Below are 25,120 nucleotides of genomic sequence, written 5' to 3' on the forward strand. Positions count from 1 at the left end.
AGCTGTCCGCAGCCTCCACAGCATGGGTTGGATGCTGGTTGGCTGCAGAGATCCCCACATGGTGCGGCAGACCTCTCCTGTCTCGCCTGCTGCTCCCCTCAGCAGTGTATTTCAGTTGGTCTGCCTGTTCTGTTCTCTGGTGAATCCTCTCACCCTCCCACACATCTGGCCTGTACCCTGGTTCTTATATGTATAAATAGATAGATGAATCTTTTTTAAAAATTCAAAATTGGCACTATTTTGAATGGAAAAAATGAAACACAGGGCATACTCTAGGCAAAAGCTAAAAGTTAAAAAAAAAGGAGAGATTGCTAAACATGGGGAAATTCTCAAATTAATTAAAAAGGAGTTTTCACAAATTCAGGTGTTCAAACTCAAAGTAATAGTATCTACAAAGATGGAAAAATTTAGTTTACAAACAATGTGAAATTTCAGAAGACCAAGAATCAAGGAAAGGACTTAAAGGAAAAAGGGGGGAGCACACCTCAAGCAGAGAAGAATCAGCTTACTACCAACTCTCTATTAGTAACACTAAATGCTGAAAGATAAATTGTGTAGAAATTTGATATTCTCCCTTACAATTCTATAAACAAATAATCAAATATAAGGGCAAGATAACACTTTTAGATATTTAGGGACTCAAGATTTAATTCCCACATACCCTTTCTAAAACACTATTCTAGAACGAAGTTCAACATAAAGAGTAAGTCAACCAAGATCCAATCCATAAGAAGAACGAAGGGGAAATCCAAAGGCAGGCAGCAGAGCACAGTCAATGTAGTTTGCAGCCAAACATAAAGAAAATCCGAGAGAGGGAAAATTTCAAAAAAAAAAAAAAAAAAAAAAAAATTGGGGTTTCCTGGAATAATATCACTGATTAACAAGTTAGGTAAATAAGCAAAAAATATATGAAGATGTGATCAAAGCCATATAAAATAAACGGGAAGAGCAAGCAAGAAAACTGAACAAAACTGATTACAAGAAATGAGACAACTAGTTAAATTAGAAAAGGAAATTGGCAGATTTTAAGAAAAAGAATGGAATCGATTTCACACAATTTGTAGTGTTCAGACTAGAAGTCACATTTGCCTATTTTAACTTCATGTTAAGGTCTATTTCTATTTCCTACCCTTCTGGAAACAGCAACAACATAACCACTTCACTTTTTCAGCAATCAGCTGTCTGGAAGAGTTAATATATTTTGCATATTTACATTCTGTGTATTTGCTCTTAATTTACCCTCTGTGAAGAGAAATGTAATTTATCAGTTCTGATCATGTTAAAAAGATCTGATAATTTGATTACTAAATTCAAAAATTCAAAGTCATGGATTTGAACAGGTCTTACCTACATAAGGTTTTTCTATATGTAAGGTCTCACTGAAGTTTTTATGAGGTTTGAAGCAACCCAAACAAAAAAAGTGATCTTCCTGCTTTAATATATACTAACAAAGATTCCAAGAATAAGAATTAGAACAAAAGGTTTTTCAAAAAAGGATAGAAGGCTGAGAAACTAGAAAATATTCTAGATTAAAAGAGACTAAACATGAATACAAAATACAATATAGGTCCCTCGATTCTGGATTTTCAGAAAAAAAAAAAAAAGGTCATTAGTATTGGAGAAATGTGAGTATAGGCTGTATCTGTGCATCAGTAAGAGTATTCTACCGATGAAAAACTCATTCTATGCTTACATGAAATACCCTTGTTCTCAGAAGAGATACATGCTCGAATAACTTGACAGTGATAAGACAGGATACCTGTATAATCTCAAACAATTCAGAAAAAAAATTACAAAATTTGCACAACTGATATATCTAGGTAAAGCATGCAGAAGTGATTATTTAACTAAAATAACTTTCTTGTAGATATGAAAATTTTTTAAATAAAAACGTGGGAATAATAACAACATTAAATTGTCCTAGGTATGGCAACAGTAGCTATGCAAGAGTGTCCTTATACCTAAAAAACACAGGTTCAAGTATTAGAAGTAACGCTTAATTACATCTATAATTTATTTTGGTACAGATTCAGGAGACAACTGGATAAAATATACAGATTCACACACAACAGATACACATGTAGAGATTTTGTTGTTGAGTTTAATTAAAGGGGAGGAGAGAGGTATATATGTGACCACCTTACCGCAGCATCAACATTAGCAGGTGAGTCTCCATTAGGGTCTGCCAACATAGAAATGACACTTATCATAATGGTTTCCACAGTATGGATGGGGAGCCAGCGTTCCTCTGGCTTTTCATAACCATATTTATCTTCTCCAGGCTCATGAAGAATAGAAATGCATACATCACCATTTTTATCAACTGCAAAATTAGAGGAAAGCGTCCTGTTGTTAAAGATACTGAAAATAATTTGGTTATAAAGTGTTATAGATGTGGTCCTGATCCCCACCGTATTTGTAAGAAACATTATATAGAAACTAATTTCCAATATGGAACCTGTAAACCTTTAAGGAAGACCACAGACTTTACCCTAACAGGAGCCAGATGACAAACCTAACGGGAACATAAGCTACCTTTTTACATTTGCACAAAAGATACTTAGCACATAGATAGTGCCTAGTCTTCATATGTAATAAATACAAAGCAAATGAATAAATGGCAATATTAAAATTGTTCGTCACTTTAGAAAATACATATTCCAAATGCTAGAACTACATTTCTTTGTAATGATTTCTAGTTTCCCCACTAACTTACTGATTTTAATTAGTGATAGTCAAAGGAAGGTCCAGAAACTTGCCTAAAACGAGAGGTAACACCGTAATAGTTTTTTTTTAAAGTAAATGAGATTTTAAAAAAAAAAAAATTTTATTTATTTGTTTGTTTGTTTGTTTGTTTATTTATTTATTTATTTATTTATTTATTTATTTATTTATTTATTTATTTATTTATTTATTTATTTATTTATTTATTTATTTATTTATTTATTTATTTATTTATTTATTTATACGAGCACTGGGTACAGTCAGAAGTGTGTGAGGGTGAAAGAATTCACCAAAGCCAGAGTGGAGAACAGAACAGGCAGAGTGACGAAGTACATTGCTGAGGGGAGCAGAAGGAGCTGCAGGAGCGGTCTGTGCGCCATATGGGACCCTCGCAGGTGGCCGGGGATCGAACCAGTGCTGCAGAAGCTGAGGGCAGCTTCGCAAAGCAGCGCTCAACCCCTGCGCCACCGGGGAGGCCCCATAATAGTTTTTAAATAACATGAATGCAAGAGTATATTTTCAAGGAATGGAATATATTTAAATTCATAAAAGCATGCCATATTGCCAGTGAAAATTCATCAACATAAATGACACCATGAAGTACTTTTTCTATAAAATTTAAGATCTAAGCCTCAGATATTATTAACCCCCCCCCAAAAAATTGAAGTCCTAATTCACTAACTCATTTATTATCATATAAAGACTCCCTATTAGTGAAACTATAAAAATCACGTAATTCCTTAATCTTTTATGGTAAAATCTTCCCCTGTTTAAAAAAAAAATACTTGGAAAAATTTCAAAAAGAAAATTTTTTGTTGTAAAAACTTTCTTCAGCCAAATCTCACAAAAAGCCATTGGCAATTTTATGTATTTCATTCTTACCTTCCTGCTTAAAGTCTAACAAAAATGTGATAGGTGTGATTTTACAGCTTATTGTTCATCTCATGACTTAAATCCCTCTGTTGTTAAAAACTCTAGATAACAAGAACCCATGTTTACATGTATCACTGCTTTACCAACAAATACTTCCTGAATGCATACTGTTTCAGGCACTCATCTGACACAGGGCATACAATAAATGAATGCTAACAGACACACACAAGACTTCAATAGCTAACATAAAATGTTTACACAGTATAAGATGCTTTTCTCACTTATTATATATAAGTAGTTTTTTCAAGTCATTTCTTTGAAAACATTAAATGTTTACGAGTCTATCAGAATCAATTTAAGATCATTTCCCTTTTCAGAAATTATCATAATCTTGCATCTTTTTTTTTTTTTGCTTGTTTCCCTCCCTGAAAGTCCCCCACATAATCCAGCATCTTTAACTTAGCTTAATATTTTAAAATAAGGTTTTAAGGTTCAATACCTATTTCCAAATATCATTTTAAAAGTATCATAATGAGGGCCTCCCCGGTGGCGGAGTGGTTGAGCGCTGGGTTGTGAAGCTGCCCGCAACCTCTGCAGCGCTGGTTCGATCCCCGGCTGCTCCCTGGCCCCAGAGGAGGGTCCCACATGGCGCGCAGACCTCTCCTGCCACCCGCTGCTCCCCTCAGCAGTGTGCTTCGGTCCTTCTGCCAGTTCTGTTCCCTGCTCTGGCTCTGGTGAATTCTCTCACCCTCCCGCGCTTCTGACTGTACCCAGTGCTTGTATAAATAAAAATAAATCTTTAAATAATAAATAAATAAATAAAAGAAAATAAACATCCTAATATAAATTAAAAAAGTATCATAATGAATTTACATAGCCATCAGCAACATATGATGTTGACTGTTTCATTGTTCTTTGCTTAGAATTAAATAATAATAAATAAAAGAATGCTAGTTAGATAAAACCAATCTAAAGAATATTTTATTTATTGGTAATTTCTGCGTTTCACTGGTGAAATCTGGCTTAACTGTTTTACATACTTCTAGGGTTATCTAGGGGTATGTTGTAAATTATACATATTTCCTCTTTTGTGAAATGTCTGTTCTTATTATTTATCTATTTATGTATTCAGTGTTTAGTTTTTTCTTGCCAAATTGCTTAATTCCCTTTGTTTAATTTTTGCCTGCTAACTTTTCCTTTCATCTAATGCCCTAATAGTGTTCTTTATATAAATCCATTTAAGAATTCCACATTGCACAACTTTGTCATTTCTCTTTAATCTCCTCATTTTACTTTCATTACTTTTGAAACTAGAAAGTTCTTATGTCCAACACTCAGCAAAAAATTGATATTCACTACTATTATTTTTGTAAAATTTGTAACTTTTTATTTCTGTTTAGGGTTCATTCACTTTGTTTTCTGGCCTAAAGAAAACTTCCAAATTAATTTCCCCATAAAGAAAACGCATCTCTCCTTCCATTGTTAATCTACCTGAATACGTATACCCTTCAAATTATCTCCTAATTCAATTCTTAAAGCACCTAAAACTGTGAAAATCTGATTTACTTCCACCTTCTCTTTCCTCACTACCTGGGTACTCTTTCTGACCTACCTTGCTAGAAACTGGCTTTTGTCCCCTATCAGGACTCTGTGTTCTCACAAAATAATCTGTAGGACATACTCTCCTAGTTATTTATAGTCAACTCTTCTGGGTCAAGACAACTGATACTGCTGAGGACAACTTCCTGGACACAAGTTTCTGCACCACACTTCCTTTTCCTGGTCCTTGAGTCATTTCCAGTCATTTTCTAGTTTTCCTTGGTCTCATTTTTGATGTTATACCACTCTCCAATATTAATCAACCCTCTCCACCCTGGGGAAATTAACTCATTCATTATATAATAATATTACCCATCATCTTCCCTCAAGCTTGACTTAGATATAGCATTGACAGATAACACTGTGCACATTTATCTGTACTACTTGAGGATTAAATGAAACATTACAAATCTTCGTATCAGCCAACAACTTCCAAGGCCCTAAGCTTACTGCTGAGCCCTGGATTGGTTTTATCTATCTCATTGGACACGGCAAATGCACATCAAGGAAAACAAGCTCAAAACTGAATGCATCTAAGCCACACAAAGCTAATAATATTTTGACAGCTTTCCTGAGATATACCTCACTTATTTGAAGTACACAATTTAATGGTTTCTGGTATGTCCACAGAGTTGTGCAACTATCACTACAATCAATTTCAGAATATATTCAACACCCAGAAAGAAAACCAATACCCATTAGTAATCACTCCAGTTTCCCGTCGACTTTCCTCCAAGCTGGTTTCTGTCTCTACAGATTTGCCTGTTCTAGACATTTCACACAAAAGGAATTACACGCTGTGTGATCTTTTGTGACGGGCTTTGTTAATGTATGTTTTGGGGGTTCATCCATGTTTATCAGTACTTCATTCCATTACATGAACATACATTTATTTTTCTGTTCATCTATCAATTGATCATTTGGGCTGTGCCATTTTACATTCTTGCTAATAGGGTATATGTGGGTTCTAATTTCTCTGTGTCATTGCCAATACTTGTTTATTATCTATCTTTTTTATTGTAACATGGGAGTGGTATTTCACTATAATTTTGATTCTCTAATTATTTTGTTAATGATCACCTCTAAATTTTTACCTCTCCATTACCACTCATATTTGTAGTCAACAAGTGAGAAAAAGTGCAATTTCCTTCCTGCCACTACTCATATTAGTTCAAGCTTTCATTGTCTCTTATCCAAATCATTGATTAAACCCCCATCCCCCTGGCTATTAACCTGGCTTCCTCTTCCAAAACTTCTCCTAAACTGCAATCTTTCAAGAAGGAAAGACAGTCAAGATAAACCTATTACACAACTTTAAAATTCATCCCAGTTTAAAGAATAAAATTCAAGACAGGATGTTCATACATAAAATGCTGTTCAGGAATCATTTCGACTTCTATGTTACCATGCCTTTATAACTACAACACCATTGTCTCCCAGTTTCACTGTTAAATTTACAAGTCTGTCCTCCCTTTATATAGATCATGATAAACTTATAAAATTAAATCTTGGTTGATTTCCTTCAACCTCTAACACTTTCTCCCATGTGAACTACAAAGTCTCTTCAATCTTTAAAAAGAAAAAGCACTATTTTTGTCAATTTTCCTTTCAATTGATACTGTCACTGCTATCCTTCTGCTTAACAGAAGAGAAGTTCCATATATGACTTACATAGGTGCTCTAAGTCAATTTCTCATAGCAGAGAAACGAAGATTCAAAGAGGCTTTACCCAGAATTACACAGTTAATCTGTGGTGGAGCCAGCATTCAGGAGTTTTGTTATATAGGAAAAAAAAAAAAAAAAAAAAAAACCCAAAATTGCCTATTGTACATCAAGTAATTTAATTATGGCAGAAGAAATTGCCATAAACCTAGGAGAAGATGGAAGAAATATCAAAGCAACAAGAGGTGGATATTGCCAGATCATGGGTCCACACATTATGTAATAATAACATATGAACACAAATACACTGTTAAGAGATATTTTGTCCTACCTTACTATTAACAACTGTGTCTTTTATGATCACTGTTATCTTAGATGCAATGACATATGGTGACTCCCTTGGTTCTCCTTAGTTTTCCATTAAACTACTTCTAGTCTCTCATAAGACCCATATTTCATTCATTGCTACCCCAATGTCTGCTTAAAGTAAAATTGAAGGATTCCTCTTCCTTATAACTGAAAGCCTTTATTATAAACAGTAGAATGAAGATGAGGATAGGTATCTAGAACAACTCTGATTATACACAGTCAAAATACGGAGAAAAAAGATCCTTGCAAGTTCTATCATATAAAATAAGGCCAAAAGTTCAGGGAGACTATGTATAAATATAGCTTATCTAGTCTAACCTTTAGCTTACAAAGTGGATTTTTAAATAGTAGCACATCTTTGGGTAAGAAACTTAATGCCACCTTTTCATACACAGCAGTTACTGTATGTTTTTCAAAGGTTAAAACATAATATTTTATTCCATTTGACCCTTCCAAGTCACCTTATGAGGTAGGTTGGACATTCCTTTTTTAAGCTAAGAATACAGATAAAAGTTAAAAGTTGCCCATGGTATAAGAGCTAAGATTATAAAACATAAATTTAAAATCCAGATTTAATAACTTCTGTGCTCTTTCAATACCAAATGAATCACCTATGATCTGGGAAATTATTTCCTCAATTATAAGAGCTTTATTAATGCTGAATAACAGCAACCCTGTGTTTAGTATGGAACGTTATGAATCTCAAATAGCTGTAAACTAAATAAACAAGTAATTTTTTTCCCCCACATGATCTCTATTATTCAGTTTCTTCTAAGGAATCTAAGACAAGGCCATGTGAATAATGACCACAATGAATTTAGTACAAAAATTCCAAAGCAATGTCAATGAAAAGTGATCTTTCTTATTAATCTTGCAAACTTTAGCAACAAGTCTTCAAAAGTAAAACTAGATAAACTTACCATTTGGGTGCCAGATTTCTGTAATGAATTTCATTTTAGGAGGCCGGAGGGGATAATCTTTTGGGAAAGTGAGATGAGCCTTAAAAACACCACCTTCACTGGAAAAACAAAAACAAGGTCTTGTCTGATTAATTAGGTAGACAATTATTAAAACAAAGTACTAAGAAATAATCTGTTCTCAAGCAGTTTACTTACTCAAATATACAGTTTAGTAACTAGAATACCTAAACTCTCAAATAGCTATCAAAATAAAATATTTTTAAAGGTCATCCAGATCAGATCACATTATTGTTGTGCTACAAAACTCTCCATCACTTCTCACTGTTCTTAAGCCAACATTCAGAAAGCTTTTAACATTGCTTATAAGGAGCCAAGTTGCAAATTTCTCCAAGTTGCTTTCCAACTATCACTCTCTATTCTAGTTATGTCTCCTCCCAATTCTTGAAGCACACACCAAAATCCCATCTCAGAGCTAATTCAAATTTTGTTCTTCCCTGTTTGGGAACAGATGTGCTGATTTTCCTTCCTTCCTTTTACCCATCCATCTATCCACACGACTCATCATTTAACAAATATTGTCTTTATATATCAGACCCTGGGAGTACAGCAGTGAACAAAATATAATACCCTCAGGAGTTTATATTCTAGTGACTTTCCACAGTGGTGCCAGTGACAGATGTTATGAATACTGGAGTTGTTCAATATATTTACAGTTGTTCTATATTTAGCCACCTGAAATATGGCTAATACAAGTGAGGAATTTTTTATTTTACTTTAATAGCCACTAGTGACTAATAAATGCTGTATTAGACAATGCATATGTAGAGCATTTCCATTTACTTAGAAATAATTCTTGAATAATTTTCACAATAACACAAGTTGCATACATTAACAATCAAAACCAACAAGACACATCACATTTATGGGGCAAAAAAGATTTACGTTCCTGGTTATCAGTCTTTGGTGCTAATGGTTTCCTCCACTTAAAATGCTCTTCCCCCCTTGTTATCATTCAGAATTCAGCTTAAATGTTACCTCTTGAGAAAGGTTTTACTTGATTATCCAGTTGTAACTAGTCACTGTGTCCCTCTATCAGACTGACCTCTTTTAATTTTTTTATTGCAACAGCAATTCATGTATCTATCCTTTTGTTTAATGTATACGCCATCAGAATAGGGCCATATGACTGTATTTGTTTCAAAACAGTGAAAAATGGAATTTTCAGTTTACTAAATAGTTTTCATTCACTGGACAAATAGAAATTGGTTACCTACTTGTCGTACATACAACAGAGAAAAAGAAGCTAGCAATTACTGTTTTCATGGTAATTGACATTCCAGTGGCAGAGGAAACCATCAAGAAAAGTAGCAATAATAAGTACTAGAATTATATGAGCAATCTACTATTAAATTTTTAAAAATCCACAGAAAATTCTGTTTATCTTTAAGAAGAAAAAGTGGGGCTATATTTGTTACAGCCAAGTTAACAAGAACTCAAATACCCACAAGGTACAAGAGTAAAGAAAAGACAGAACTGTATCTGGAAACATGACACTGATATATAGTAATGGTTAACTCAGGAGCACAGGATTACAGGATCTTTCACATTCTGCTTTGCACATTTCAACACAGCTTAAAATTTTAATCATGAGCAAGCAGTAATAACTGGCTTTTTCTGAATATAAAAGCAAGATAGGGGAGGGGCTTAAAAAAAAAGAGAGAGATAGATTCATCATTAATACCAAGTACTCCTGAATACTTACGAAAGGTCACTAGACTCCAAGTATAAAGAACAACCTTGATAATACAGTCTTGGTAAAAGTAATAGGAAAAATAGACTACAAAGGACTAACAGAAGAATGGGGTGATGAACTACAAGCATAATGAACAGGACAATTTGAGAAGTTTAATAAAGAAGACAGTAACTTGATGATAAAATAACATAAATGAAAGACTTGAAAACAAACTGTTTGCAAGATGGGAAGGTGCAGGCAGAAAGATTAGGAATACTAGAAAAATAATACTGAGAAATTAGATAGAACAAAGAAAATAAGGGAAATAGAAGACCAAACTAGGAAAAAGAACACTTCTTTTTGCATAGGAAAGAAAAACAGGCTCAATGCAAAATAGCTATATAGGGGTAGAAAGGAAGAAAAATGACAAAATGCCTATCTTATGGAATTAATTCTTATAATTTATAAGATTATGAAGAGAAAACACAGACGTGAGAAGTGGGGGCTGGAATAACTGTTGTAAAGAGTACATTATACTGACATGAAATAAGTCTGTCTTCTATCTTCTCAGCCTATGCTACTCAACTGAGTAAGTTAATGCCAAAATTGGCCTTAGGATATAGTAATTAGGTGGACTAGTTTTTCAAACTGAAGCTGCAAAACCAATTAAATGAGTCACTAACCAGCTTTAAAAAAAAAAAAAAAAGTAAAAATAGAAAACTTAACAGGTTTGTTTTAATTATATAATCTATATACAATTTCTGTTCACTGAAAGTGTATAGTTGTATGTATACACTGGGTCACAAAATATGTTTGAATACAGGCTGCAGTAAGAAAAAGCCTCAAAGTCACAAATACAGACAACAGCCAAGAATATATGTAACAGGACATCAATGGCTGCCACAAAGTCCATGCACTTCATCCCACTAGTTTTAACTTCATTTTCCTAGGTTTCTTAATTTTGATTGATTAGGTCCACTTCAGGTTTTTTATTAACTGATTGGAATCCTGATCATGAAAAACTGCCTTCATCTGAAATTATTTTCAATCTTTAAAATGTCTATCAAGTTTAATTAAAAGTTATTCTGAGAGTTTGTACAATTTTCATTCTATCAATATCTACAATGCCCTTTCCCATTCAGAATGAATCACGCTATTCCTTATGGTTTGCACCTGTAGATGGACCCCATAATCTCTCTTTACCTGTATAAATCCTACCCCCCCCTTTTTAAGATTTATTTTATTTATACAAGAACTGGGGTACAGGCCAGAGGCACAGGAGGGTGACAGAATTCAAAAGAGACAGAGTGGGGAGCAGAACAGGCAGACAGACGGAAAGCACTGCTGAGGGGAGCAGCGGGCAAGACAGGAGAGGTCTGCCGCACCATGTGGGTATGTCCCTGGCCGGCCGGGAATGGAATCAGCACTGCAGAGGCTGCGGACTGCTTCACAGCGCAGCACTCAACCCACTGTGCCATTGGGGAGGCCCCCCCCCCTTTTAAAATACAGCTCAGCAGCCCCAATTCATGGATGCAAACTTCTACTAAATAGCCAAATTAACAAGAACTCAAATACCCACAAAGTACAAAATCATTGCAGACTAAACATTAACATGTTACATATTCACTATTTGTCAAACACAGGAAGATGCTATTATGATGAGCAAAATGAAGGTTTATTAAAAAGCTTCAATGAATTCAAAATATCTTTCCTTTCATTATGTATTTTCTTCATCACAGATTCTAACTGCACAATTACCAGGGTGATGTTAAAGAGGTAGACAACAAAGAATTTCACATTTGAAAAGGTTAAGAAACCCTGACTTAATTCAGCTGCCTTCCATGAGGCAACTCTTATTGTTTTTGCATCAAATTATAAAAATCTTACAAGGATCAAATCTATCATTCTGTCATATTTACTTTATTTAAAAGATTTATTGTATGCTGCCTTTTGAAACTGTTTAAAATTGTTCTTTTACATATATCACTGTTGATACCTAGCTCTTGTTCCTTCATCAGCCACATTATCACCATTTATCTATTATTCTTTTTTAAAAAGATTTATTTATTTATGCATACAAGAACTGGGGTACAGGCCAGAGATGTGGTGGGTGAGGGGACTTACCAGAGGGTGGAGAGCAGAACAGGTGGATCTACTGAAATACACTGCTGAGGGAAGCAGAGGGGGAGTCAGGTGAGGTCTGCTGCACCATGTGGGTTAGCTCCCTGGCTGGGGATAGAACTCGTGCTGCAGTGGCTGACCCTAATAGCTTGATAGTGCTGAGACTTCAACCCCTGTGCCACCACGGAGGCCTCAAACTTACTTTAAAAACCTGCATCATTCCTTTCTGAAAATTTAATTTCTGTTGATATGGGTGGCTATCCACTCTACTTGTTGTTCTGTAATCTGAACATAACAGGTGTATCACAACAATTCCAGGATGTCTTTCATAGAATGACAATCTCAAGACTCTATTTTTAACAGTGCTAGAAAGGTTAATCAATGGACAAAGTAATGATAAAAAATGTAATACTGTGTGATGGTTAGTATAATATCAATACACATGGCAACTATCAATGCCAAATAATGGAATGTTTGAATTCAATGTGTCCCTTATTGATTATAGAGAATGTAAAGAGTGTGGAGTGCCCTCTAGTGACTAAATGATGGCTAATGATGCCATTTTGAAATACCACACCAACTTCCAAGGAGTTTAAGTATAGTATTAATTCTTTCTATTATCACATAAATGATTTAGTTATTAAATGGCCAATTCAATCTGGATACCACCTAAGTTCACATTAACTTAATTTCAATCCTATTATCCCCCTTTTCCCCATTTTCAATCTATTTCCCTTTAGAGGCAATGGATAATACTTAAGATCTGTGCATTCACTCTCAATAGAACTCAAACAACTGCCCAGATGGCCTCTACCTCTTCAAGCCACTAAAATAACAAGAACATCAGTAATTTCCTTGCTGTTAAATCAACAAACATTATTAAATACTTGATCCTTAATACGTGGTAGCATTTAAAAGGTATACTTCTACAAACCTTTCTTCTTATTTTCCTTTCATGTCCTTGTTTTATTTCCTCTGCTTTCCTCAGGGTCCTGCCCATGCACATGTGCTATTTCTCTATCCCCTGAGCAAAGGCTACACATCTCACTAATTCAGGCCAGAGTCAACCTACAAGTTTTCATTTTTAATGCTACAAAGGAAAATTTTAAATAACACTGTTAAAAGAATGTTTTGTTGCAGAAATGAGTATACTGATGCAAAATAAAATTTATAACCCTAAATTATGATACTTGGTAATTTGACACGCATTCTAAAATATAAAAAGCTAACTAGTTGCTCCTGATATAGAAAAATTATTTGTCCTCAGTATAAAAAATAAATCCAAACTATTTAAGTGTTTACAAACTTCATCAACTAAGCCCTCAACTCTCCATTCAATCTCATCTCTTGAAATTCTTTGTATTTACTCCAAATTTTTTTTTAAAGATTAATTTATTTATACAAGAACCAGGGTACAGGCCAGATGCACGGAAGGGTAAAAGGATTCACCAAAGACAGAGTGGGGAACAGTGACGAAATACACTGCTGAGGGGAGCAGCGAGCACAGCAGGAGAGGTCTGCCGCTCCATGTGGGACCCTCGCCGTCCGGCTGGGATTGAACCGGCACTGCAGAGGCTGCGGACAGCTTCACAGCACGGCGCTCAACTGCCTGCACCACCAGGAGAGGCCCATAAATTTTTTTATATCCTTTTTCAGGTGCTATGTTTACCCTGGAAATATTTAATATCCTAGATCCCTTTCCACTTACCCTCATCATCCACTGTCATTTTCAGAATATCTATCTAGTTAATTCTTTAAAAAAAGATTTATTTATACAAGAACTGGGGTACAGTCCAGAAGCGCAGAAGGGTGAGAGAATTCATCAGAAACAAGAGGGAACCAGAACAGGCAGACCTGGACTGAAAACACTGCTGAGGGGAGCAGCGGGGGAGACAGGAGAGTTCTGCCTCGCTACATGCATATCTCCCTGGCTGGCTGGGAATTGAACTGGCACTGCAGAGGCTGCAGACAGCTTCACAGCACTGCTCTCAATCCACTGGGCCACCGGGGAGGCCCTAACTAGTTAATTCTTACCTGCACTGTTGGCAAAATCCCTTCTATCCCCAAATAGTAATCTAAACCAACTGTGCAATCTCATTCATAATGCCAGCTACTGGGTAAGGAATGAGCAAGTGATTGAATTTTGACAAATGAGGTAAAAGCAGAGTCTGCTAGTGAATTTTACAGAAGGAGGAAAAAAAGGTGTGTGTGGGGGGGGTGTTTCTACATTTCATAAGAAGCATATAAAACATAAGAAGGATCTACCTTTCTTCCTTCCTTTGAGAAATATTCTGAAATGCTCCAAACTTCCATAAATACTTTCCTACCAGACTCAAATTATCAAATTTCCTCATTTTCTAAGCCAGATTTCTGTTGATGGAAGCAAAAAGTCTACTGATGAATAGTTTCTAACTCCACTTTAGATATCCCTTTCTTTGAGAAAACTCTCAAATATGTTCAACACCCACCACGTCCCCAGTGAGTACTCATAATACCCCATGCCTACCTATGTCATGGCCATCATCAAAATGTATTAAGTGGCTATACAATCATGTTTTGCTAAGTAAAGTGTAACTTCTTTTGGTGCAGTGACTATCAATTAATTCAAGATCATGTCCCCAGCATGCATTTAACATAGGAGTGCTCAAAAACATCTTAGAACTTAATGAATGAACAGGGTAAATGTCCATTCCAAGATGACATGTTTTGTTTTTACAACAATTCTACACAGGAAATTGCCAAAAGTGATGGTCTCAGATTAAAAAAAAAAGATAAACCTTAAACCTACTTTTTTGGGTTTTAAACAGAATTTAGTAACTTCTAATGTGAATTTCAGAAGACATCACTATAAAATGAAATCATAAACAAGTAATTTAGGATAATTAATATAACGTCTATCAACTGCATTAAGACTTCATTATTCACAAAAAAATTAAAGTATATGTGGCACTGAGGTGAAACTATAGCCCAGTTGCCACCAGAGCTCACACTAGGAAGGTACAGTGTAGAGGTGGCTGCCAGTTGTTTCAATCCACACTCAGAGTTCTGCCACACATACTTCTGCATACCCACATCTCAGACCTACAGTCTGCACTTTTTAACTGTGTATTGAAAACATACAGACAGACAAATAGATAAGATAGATCAGACAGACAGACAGACAGATAGATAGATATATCAGCTAGCAATATTTAGAGATACTTGTCACCAACACATGGAAAGGTATAAGAATTCTGTAGCTAAATCCTAGATTCTGAACCAACTCTCTACACAGACATCAGAAGAATTTCTTCTCTTGTCTCATAAATACTGTAAAAGTAACAAGATTCTGTCACTGGCATGTTGTTGTGTCACCCCTGACTACACAATTCATGAAATGTGTGTTATGACCGAAAATCGTAGAATTGACCTGAACTTCATCAAGCATCCCCAGACTAGGTTTATATATATGGTTCTGCATGCAAAATTTGGTTAAGAAATTTGCTTTCAAACTGTATTAAAATTGTGGGGGAATGCCTTTAAGATGGTTTCCAATGGCTACAGTTGTGAACCAAACTAACACTGTGGAATAATTAAATTGAATTATTTTAGTTTTTAACAATTATCAATGCAAACATATAATTGAGAAATATATCAGCAAAAATTTAATTGGTAATTTTTGTGACAAAACATAAATTATTCTTTTCAGATTAACCCAAACATCCACACTATAGCTCAACTATATAAGGCATGAACCAGTATGCTCTGATATGGAAACACCTCTGACTTTTCTTTTCCATCAGCTATTTTATTGTTATAACAAAACTACTTGACTATCACACCAAAAAATGTTTGATGTACCTGAATATTTGCTGCTTAGGTACCATCAAGGAAGGACCACAGTTGAGTGAAAAAGTATAATCCCTGAGAATTAAGATCTAGATCTGTTCATGCTGAAACTTATACAGCTTTGAGAAGGGCTCTGCATCCCCCGCCTACCCCCAACACCTCAACTTCTATAAAAAGTATGGAAATTATGCCAGTCAGTGACATTAGGAATCCATGTCCCATCTTATAGAGCATCAAATATTAGTAAATTTTAGTCTGCAAACACTCAGAGCAGAAAACAAGATTCTCAATCTAGAAATGTATTAGATAAAATGCTTAAGATATTCCATCTTTTTTTCTACTGCTCTTTGACATACATGCTGCTATCATCTTTATAACATTAGTTAAACTAGAAGTTAGTAAATAGATTATTTTATATCCTAACAATCATTTTTAGAAATTGGTAAAAGGTGATCTTTAATTCATTTTAGACTCAGAACACCTTGATTCTGACTAGTACTCTCTGGGGATCCAAATAATGAACCACTAAAACTGATGATTATAAAGTTCTTTCCAACCTTTTTAAGACAATGATATATACAGTGTATTCTACATGAAAATTTCCAAATCTAGTACCATTAATTAAACTAATAGAGTATTAGTGCTCGCTTCGGCAGCACATATACTAAACTAATAGAGTATTAAAAACAGTAAAGCCATGTGTCTTTAAAGCTCTTACATTCACTCTGGGGTTCAAAGCAAAGTATAAAAACAAAAGAAAGGAGAAGAGAGAAACATTTCAAAAGAGACTTTTCTTCTATTCCCTATCTGGTCAAAACCTATCTAATTGGGGATATTAGGAAAATATATCTACATATTACTTCAACTTAATGATAGATTTTCTGTAACAAAAATTATTCTAGTTAGGGAGAATAACTTAATTTCTGAAACTAGTACATATTTAAAAGAAAATAGTAAGTTTTAGGGGTCTCCATGGTGGCGCAAGGGGTTAAGCACAACACTATAAAGCTATCTGCAGCTTCTGCAGCATGAGTTCGATGCCCAGCAGGCCAGGGAGCTACCCACGTGGTGTAGCAGACCTCTCCTGGCGTCCCACTGCTCCTCTCAGCAGTGTATTTCAGTCAATCTGCCTGTTCTGTTCCTCACTCTGTCTCTAGTGAATCCTCTCACCCCCCGCTACTCTGGCCTGTACCCCAGTTTCTGTGTGCATAAGTAAAATCTTAAAAAAAAAAAGACCGAATAATCCCAAAGTTATGTTCACTTAAAAAAAAAAAAGAAAATAGTAAGTTTTAGACATTATTTTCATGCAAAAACCCAAGAGAGGAACATTCAGTACAAATGATACCAAACACAGCCATTTCACCTGTTCTTTAAAAAAGGAATTCTACTTCAGTTTTTCAAGAGTTTACATTTCAACTAATTAAAAGAACCCCACCCTGATATCAATCTCATTATACTTACTAAAGTGTATCTGGAGGACCTATAATAAGGACTTCCCATCGGTAGAGATCATTGTCATCTATTAAACCTGCTGAAAAGCCTTCCACTGGATTTTTGTTGAGTTCTGTGGAAAAAGAAAAATTTGATCAAAACATTTAAGTACATAATTTTCACCCAAGAGATAAATTACAGTACTTGAAAATACATGTTATAGATTTAATGGTTTATTAAATGAATACACCTGGATCCATTAGCAAAATGGATACAAAAAAAAATCTATGGCACAGTAAAAGTAATGTGTTAAGCAGACTTATCCAGATCAACTTCTACTGCCTTCTTTCTTTAGATCTGATTTCCAGCTAGGTTCTTAACTTTCCAGGTAGACATACCATGGTATACAGGTATAGTTACATATAAGGATTGTCAAAACATAGCTACCCAGGCCCTCATACTTCCCCAGAGATTCTGATTCAGAGGGAAATAAAACCAGTGCTTCAAATATTCTTCTCCTGCGGTCTATTTGCAGAAACACTAACAGAATGCCCTATACCATTGCACTGGAATTTGCTGGCCTTCATTTACACCATTATCTGAATTATCTATTTGACAATTCCTCTGTAGTTCTGGGGATACACATCTATAGATGGTATTCATGTGGGGCCCATCAGAACACTGAGAACAAAGAGGAGAGAACAAGAGGCCCCATCTGTGTCTGGCTTGCATTGTTGACCCTTATGCCAGCCACAGCTTCCAGCACACAGGAGGAGCTTAAGAGTAACAGTTGCAACCTAGAGGAATAGCAGTGGCATCATTAGATTTTTTTTTTTTCCTAAAGAATGTTCTGGCATGTTTGGAGAATGATGGCGGCTAGTGACAAGAACAAAAACACAGGACTAGTGAGGTAGGGGAACACAGCAAGAGGGGACATGTAAGAGGAGAAAGTGAGGAGGATGTAGAGCACCCTAATACTCAGGGTTTAATAATAAAGTTTCTATTGATGACAGAAGATAATATAAGGATTTTTTAAACAGTTTTAATGAGGTATAACTGACATTTATACAATTTGGTATGTATTGATAAATGCGTATGCCTGTAAAGCTATCACCATAATTATAATAAACATAAATATGTATTTGCCTATGCACACACATGCACGGATACAGATATATCTAAGTATATTTGACAGGCAGGGAGATAAGCGATGATTGACACAAAATAAGAAGCACACACCAGAGGAGAGCAGTTTTAAGAGGGCTTTGCTGGAAGCCTGAGCAAGTTTGTAATTCTCACAATTCCATTTTCCTCCAGGAGCTCAGTATAATGACAAAAAGTAAGTGTTACACAACTCAGAGTGCTATAAAAGACTGAAAAAATGTTCAGATATTAATTTCTTGAGGAATTAGAGATAGTTTTTATTTCAACAACTAGGACGGTATTTTTTTTTAAAGATTTATTTATTCATACAAGCACTGGGTTCAGTCAAAAGCGCGAGGGGGAGGGGGTGAGAGAATTCGCCAGAGCCAGAGCAGGGAGCAGACTGACAAAGTACACTGCTGAGGGGAGCAGCAGGCGGCAGGAGAGGTCTGCGCACCATTTGGGACCCTCGCCCAGCAGCCGGGGACCAAACTGGCGCTGCAGAGGCTGCGGGCAGCTTCGCAACCCAGCGATCAACCACTGCGCCACCAGGGGAGGCCCTAGGACGGTATTATTTCAATAACTAGTACGGTATTATTTCAATAACTAGGACTTAACACCCCAACATTCCAGTTAGATAGGAAGCCAAAAGTGAAAGTTTATTTATATTTCTATATAAATGGATTATTTTCTTGAAATTTGAGAAGTAATTTTGTAACTCTAACGTTTTTGCCTAAAAGGCAAAGTAGACTTCCATAGTTGTTGTTTTTTTTTTAAAGAGGGAAAAACTACTTTTTTTCTTTTTTTTTTTTAAGATTTATTTACTTATTTATTTATACAAGCACTGGGTACAGTCAGAAGCGCAGGAGGGTGAGAGAATTCACCAGAGCCAGAGCAGGGAGCAGAGCAGGCAGAAGGACCGAAGTACACTGCTAAGTGGAACAGCAGGCAGCAGGAGAGGTCTGCGTGCCATGTGGGACCTTCCTCCGGTGGCCGGGGAGCAGGCGGGGATCGAACTGGCGCTGCAGAGGCTGCGGGCAGCTTCGCAACCCAGCGCTCAACCGCGGCGCCACCGGGGAGGCCCAGACTTCCATAGTTTTTAATAGAAGTATATTTCAAAACATAAAACACTACCATATTTATTTTTATTTTTATTTATTTTTTAAAGATTTATTTTTTTTTTTAAATACAAGAGCTGGGGTACAGGCCAGAGGCAAGGGAGGGTGAGAGGATTCACCAGAGACAGAGCGGGGAACAGAACAGGCAGACTGACGAAATACACTGCTGAGGGGAGCAGGGGAGAGACAGGAGAGGTCTGCTGCGCCATGTGGGATTCTCAGCAGCCAGCCAGGATTGAACCAACTCTGCCCATGCTGCAGACAGCGCCACCAGGGAGGACCCGTATTTATTTTTAAATAGCTATTTTAAGACATTAAAAATACTAAAAATGAAAAGACATTTAGATAGTAATTGCATTTTAATACTGCTATTTTGTTTATACATGCAAATGTTTACTGACTGCCAACATTACACTGCAGACATACTTAAAAAGTTCCACTTTACTTGCCAATTGAGGGATAGGGTAGAACACAGACAGACTGCTATAGAGTCATTTCTTTTCTACACTGTATTATTTAATTCCAACCTTTTTTGTATGAACATCATCATGTTATTCAGACCACGTTCTCCAACATTAGACAAGAGTCTTGTGGCAGATTCTATAATTTATCTAGACATCACCTAGTTTTATCAGAAGTCCCAGAGTAGTATAAATGTTAGTGGGTGAATTCTGAAATTCACACATACAATTAAAATTATGCTTGAAAATTTCCTTACATATCCCATAAAGCATAGCATTGGCTTCTCGCTTTTGTCAATACACCGTAAATCCTTAAAATCTTTTGCACATTTTCCATACCTTTCTTCTACAGGAACGATTATGTCCAACACTTGTTTCATGTAAGTTACATAAAAGCTATGTCAACGGATGTCCAAATTCTCACTTTTATTATGAATTTTGTCCACAGCATGAATCCTCATAGGTCTACATCCATGGGTACTTAACAGGCTTAACAAAGCTATCATGGCAGATCATCACCATACTTTCATGAATACCCACTTCAAGGTTCAGTCCAACTACAATCTTCTTCTATGAGGCCCTCCCTAAATAATTCCTATTTCTTTAGACTTACACTAAATTCCAATTAATGATACTTTTTGTCTATATACTACATGACCTTGGCTATGAGATCCTGATTCCTACATAAGTACAGGAATTTGGAGGGGCACCAATGAAAGACACCTTGTAATCACAAAGAGACAAGAAATGATTCTAAAAAGAGTAAAGATATCTGAAATAAGACAAAGCATTTAGGTAGCAGAGGCTCAAGGTTTAGTCAGAAGCTTGAGAACAAAGAGTCCCTTGTAAACCACTGAGGTTTGGCCTTTATCCAGAGGGCAAAGGTGGATCTTTGAAGAGTCTGTTGATTTTTGTTTTTAAAATGATGAGTTAACCTCATGAGATTTGTATTTTAAAAACCAACCTTGCAGCATATGAAAGATGGCATAGAATAATATCATGGTGATAACAAAGAAACCAAAAAAGAAGCTATTAAACTAATCTTGGAAATTTTATGTATTTATATGGCATATAGTAATAGGAATGATGATAGGAAACAGGAATATTCAGGTGACAGAATTAATCAATCAAGCTTGGTCGTGTGTGAACTAAAATAGTAAGTCAAATAATGACACACAATTGCACAAAATTTATACAAAGTTAACATATAACCCAGCAATTCCACTCCAAGCTGTATGTATACAAATGAAAACATCTGGGCCTCCCCAGTGGCGGTGGCGCAGCGGTTGAGCGCTGGGTTGCAAAGCTGCCCGCAGCCTCTGCAGCACCAGTTCGATCCCCGGCCGCCGGTGAGGGTCCCATATGGCGCAAAGACCTCTCCAGTCTGCCCGCTGCTCCCCTCAGCAGTGTACTTAGGTCCTTCTGCCTGTTCTGCTCCCCGCTCTGGCTCTGGTGAATTCTCTCAACCCCCCCCCCACGTTTCTGACTGTACCCAGTGCTTGTATAAATAAAAATAAATCTTTAAAAAAAAATTGAAAACATCTGTCCACATAGAAAGCTGTTCATATAGCACCATAATTTAATAGTCATAATTTATAATTGTCAAATGGTGGAAAAAACCTAACTGCCCATCAATGAATGAGTCAACAAATTGTGTGTACATACAGACAAAAATATTATTCAGCCACACAACGGAATACTAATCAATCATAAAAAGGAATGAAGTAGTGATAAATGCTACAATTTGATGGACCTAAAAAACATCAGGTTAAGTGAAAGAAACCAGACACAAAGGGTCACCTATTATATGACTCTTGCATATGTTATATTCAGAATAGGCAAATCCACAGAGATGCAAAACAGAATGGAGATTACCAAGATAGGAGGAGGTTTTTACAAGGTGATAACATCGTTTTAAAACTAAAAAAGAGATGGTGGCAGCACAATCTTGTGGATACACTAAAATAACACTGGAAATAGAAACAGATAATTGTAAGTTACTTGAATTTCACCTCAATTTTAAAAAACCATACACATTTCTGTGAGGAGGAACTGGATAGTAATCTGTTCATTCTCTTGTATGATAATGTAGGCAAGTGTGGTGTTTTGAGGGATAAGGGAAGAAATGATGATAGGTTTAGTTTTAGTTATATGGCATAAACACATGGTTTCAAAAAGAAAGGAGCAAAAAATAGATTTGGGGATTATCAGAATACTATTGATAACTCAAGTCATCAATCAATGAACATAAGTATAAACCATAGAGGATCTAACTGAATAAATTTTTAAAAATACCAATATTGGGGGAAATAAAAAAGAGGCTGCAAAAGTGACTGAAAAGAGCAAGTCAAAGTATAAGAAACCAGGAAAAAATTTTATCAAGGAGCCAACGGAGACACATTTCAGAGAAAGAAGCCAATAATGAGAAACACACAATGCTCAGGAAAAAGGGCATCTAAGGGCCTCCCCTGGTGGTGCAGCGGTTGAGCGCTGGGTTGCGAGACTGCCCGCTGCCTGTGATACTGGTTCAATCTCCGGCCACTGGCGAGGGTCCCACCAAAAAAAAGGGGGGGGGGGCATCTAAATTCAGTACACTGGGTTCAGTTAAAAGAAAAAAGGGCAGGGCCTCCCTGGTGGCGCAAGGGGTTAAGCACTGCATATGAAGCAATCTGCAGGCTCTGCAGCACAAGTTCGATCACCAGCAAGTCAGGGAGCAACCCACATGGCACAGCAGACCTCTCCTGTCTCTTGTTTCGCTCGTTGCTCCCCTCAGCAGTGTATTTCAGTCAGTCTGCTTGTTTTGTTCCCCACTCTCTCTCACCCCCTGCACCCCAGTTCTTGTATGCATAAATAAACAAATCTTTAAAAAAAATCTACCACACTTGACAAATATTTAAACCAAAAAGTGACCATGCTTGGGTTTGTACTATATTCCTAAAGTATTAAAGTTTTGAATAGGACAAAGATGATGATGCATCTTTTCTGAATACTACTAGACACAATTAAGAGTTGGAAAATATTTGAGAGATGCTCTCCCACAAAATCATGAGTGCAAAACACAAAATTTTAAAGTCCGAAAGCAAGTCGATAGTACCAAAAAAAAAAAAAAAAATCAGAATAATTGTTTTTGGAGTTTTTTTCTTTTTCTTTAGTAGTAGGAAATAAGAGTAGCATCTGATCTCTAAGGAGCAATGAAAAGGACTTCTGGGGTGCTGATAATAGCATGCTGCATATAATATGCACTTTTTTGCATGTTTTATTCAATTTTTTTTAAAACTCAGTAGACCCAGGGGTGGCACATGATTGTTAAATGAGAGTAATGCATGCACGATACTATAAATCTGGCAATAGCTGCGGGCCAGAGAATTATATAACCCATGAATTAAAAGGAAAGCAAGGACAAGAAAATGACCTTGAAAATGAAATAGGTAAGTAATAGGAAAAAACTCATGAGAAGATTTGCTATGATGAATCATTCATCAAGAATAAGAATTGGAGGCCTCCCCCGGTGGCAGAGCGGTTGAGCACTGGGCTGCGAAGTTGCCCACAGCCTCTGAAGCACCGGTTTGATTCCTGGTGGCCGGCGAGGGTCCCACATGGTGTGACAGACCTCTCCTGCCACGTCCGCTGCTCCCCTCAGCAGCGTATTTCGTCAGTCTGCCTGTTCTGTTCCCAGCTCTGGTGAATTCTCTCACCCTCCTGTACTTCTGACTGTATCCAGTGCTTGCATAAGTAAACAAATAAATCTTAAAAAAAAAAAAAAACAACAGGGCCTCCCCTGGTGGCACACTGGGTTGAGCACTGGGCTGCGAGGCTGCCCGCAGCCTCTGCAGCGCTGGTTCGTTCCCGGCCGCCGGCCAGGGTCCCACAAAATAAATAAATACATAAAAAATAAAAACAAACAAACAAACAAAAAGGAATAAGACTTGGGCCTCCCCGGTGGCGCAGTGGATGAGCGCTGTGTTGCTGATGCAGCGGTTGAGCGCTGTGTTGCAAAGCTGCCCGCAGCCTTTGCAGCGCCGGTTCGATCCCCGGCTGCTAAGCGAGGGTCCCACATGGCATGCAGACCTCTCCTGCCGCACCGGTTGCTCTCCTCAAGCAGTGTATTTCGTCAGTCTGCCTGTTCTGCTCTCCACTCTGGTGAATTCTCTCACCCTCCCGCGCTTCTGACTGTACCCAGTGCTTGTATAAATAAATAAATAAATCTTAAAAAAAAAAAAAAAAGAGTAAGACTTAGGGCTCCCTGGTGGCATATGGATTAAGTCTCAGTGCTATCATTCCATCACTGCTGCAGCATGAGTTGTATCTTCAGCCAGGGAGCTAACCCACATATGGCAGCGCAGACCTCTCCTGTCTCACCCATTGCTTCCCTTAGAGTATTTCAGTAGATCTCTCTCTTCTGCTCCCCACTCTCTCTGGTAAATCCTCTCACACACCCCTTCCCCCTGCACCTTTGGCCTACACCCCAGATCTTCTACACCAAAAAAATAAGACAAAAAGACAGGGAGAGCATGGTAAAGCAAAAATTTTCACCGTCTTTGGTCTTGGCCACAGAAACATGATGAGGAAGGGAACATCAATCATTATTTGGAATGCGTGGCAATAAGATGCACACATTGTGCCTCTGCTGTGGATCTAAAGCTACCATCTTGAGAAGTCAACCTGCAGCAAACGTGGCTACCCTGCGAAGCACAGCCTGCCAAGTTATAACTGGAGTGACAAAGCTAAAAGATGAAATACCACCAGCACCGGTTGAATGATGCACCTGAAAATTGTATACCACAGTTTCCGGCTTGGATTCTGTGTAAGGATCTATAACTAAGCCCAAGAGGGCAGCTGTTGCAGCAACCAGTTCATCTTAAGGAGTTCAATAATTAGTCATACAATAAGTGTCTCACTTTAGGGGCCTCCCTAGTGGCACGGGCATTTAAATGCAGCACTGTGAAGCTGTCTGTGAAGCTGTCCGCAGTCTCTACAGTGCGGGTTTGATCCCGGCCGGCCAAGGAGATACTCACATGGCGCGACAGACCTCTCCTGTCTCGCCCGCTGCTCCCCTCAACAAGTGTATTTCAGTCAGTCTGCCAGTTCTGTTCCCTGCTCTTTCTGGTGACTCCTCTCACCCTCCCCCACATCTGGCCT

At 37.0% G+C, this 25,120-nt stretch overlaps 1 protein-coding gene and 1 pseudogene across 1 annotated transcript in view; one reads left to right on the plus strand and one right to left on the minus strand.

The window, feature by feature from the left end:
• UBE2G1 (ubiquitin conjugating enzyme E2 G1) overlaps nucleotides 1–25,120 on the minus strand; it is a 98,172-nt gene that overhangs the window by 11,561 nt on the left and 61,491 nt on the right. The window contains exons 2-4 of the mRNA XM_037495089.2: nucleotides 17,290–17,392; nucleotides 8,148–8,245; nucleotides 2,145–2,323 (exon numbers count right to left, since the gene is read on the minus strand). Coding sequence (XP_037350986.1) covers nucleotides 2,145–2,323; nucleotides 8,148–8,245; nucleotides 17,290–17,392 — 380 coding nt within the window. The remainder of the gene's footprint in view (nucleotides 1–2,144; nucleotides 2,324–8,147; nucleotides 8,246–17,289; nucleotides 17,393–25,120) is intronic.
• LOC119232946 (60S ribosomal protein L37-like) lies at nucleotides 18,129–24,843 on the plus strand (annotated as a pseudogene).

Source organism: Talpa occidentalis, unplaced genomic scaffold (assembly GCF_014898055.3).
Source record: "Talpa occidentalis isolate TD23 unplaced genomic scaffold, MPIMG_talOcc4v2.1 talOcc4.7, whole genome shotgun sequence".
NCBI classification, from domain to species: domain Eukaryota; kingdom Metazoa; phylum Chordata; class Mammalia; order Eulipotyphla; family Talpidae; genus Talpa; species Talpa occidentalis.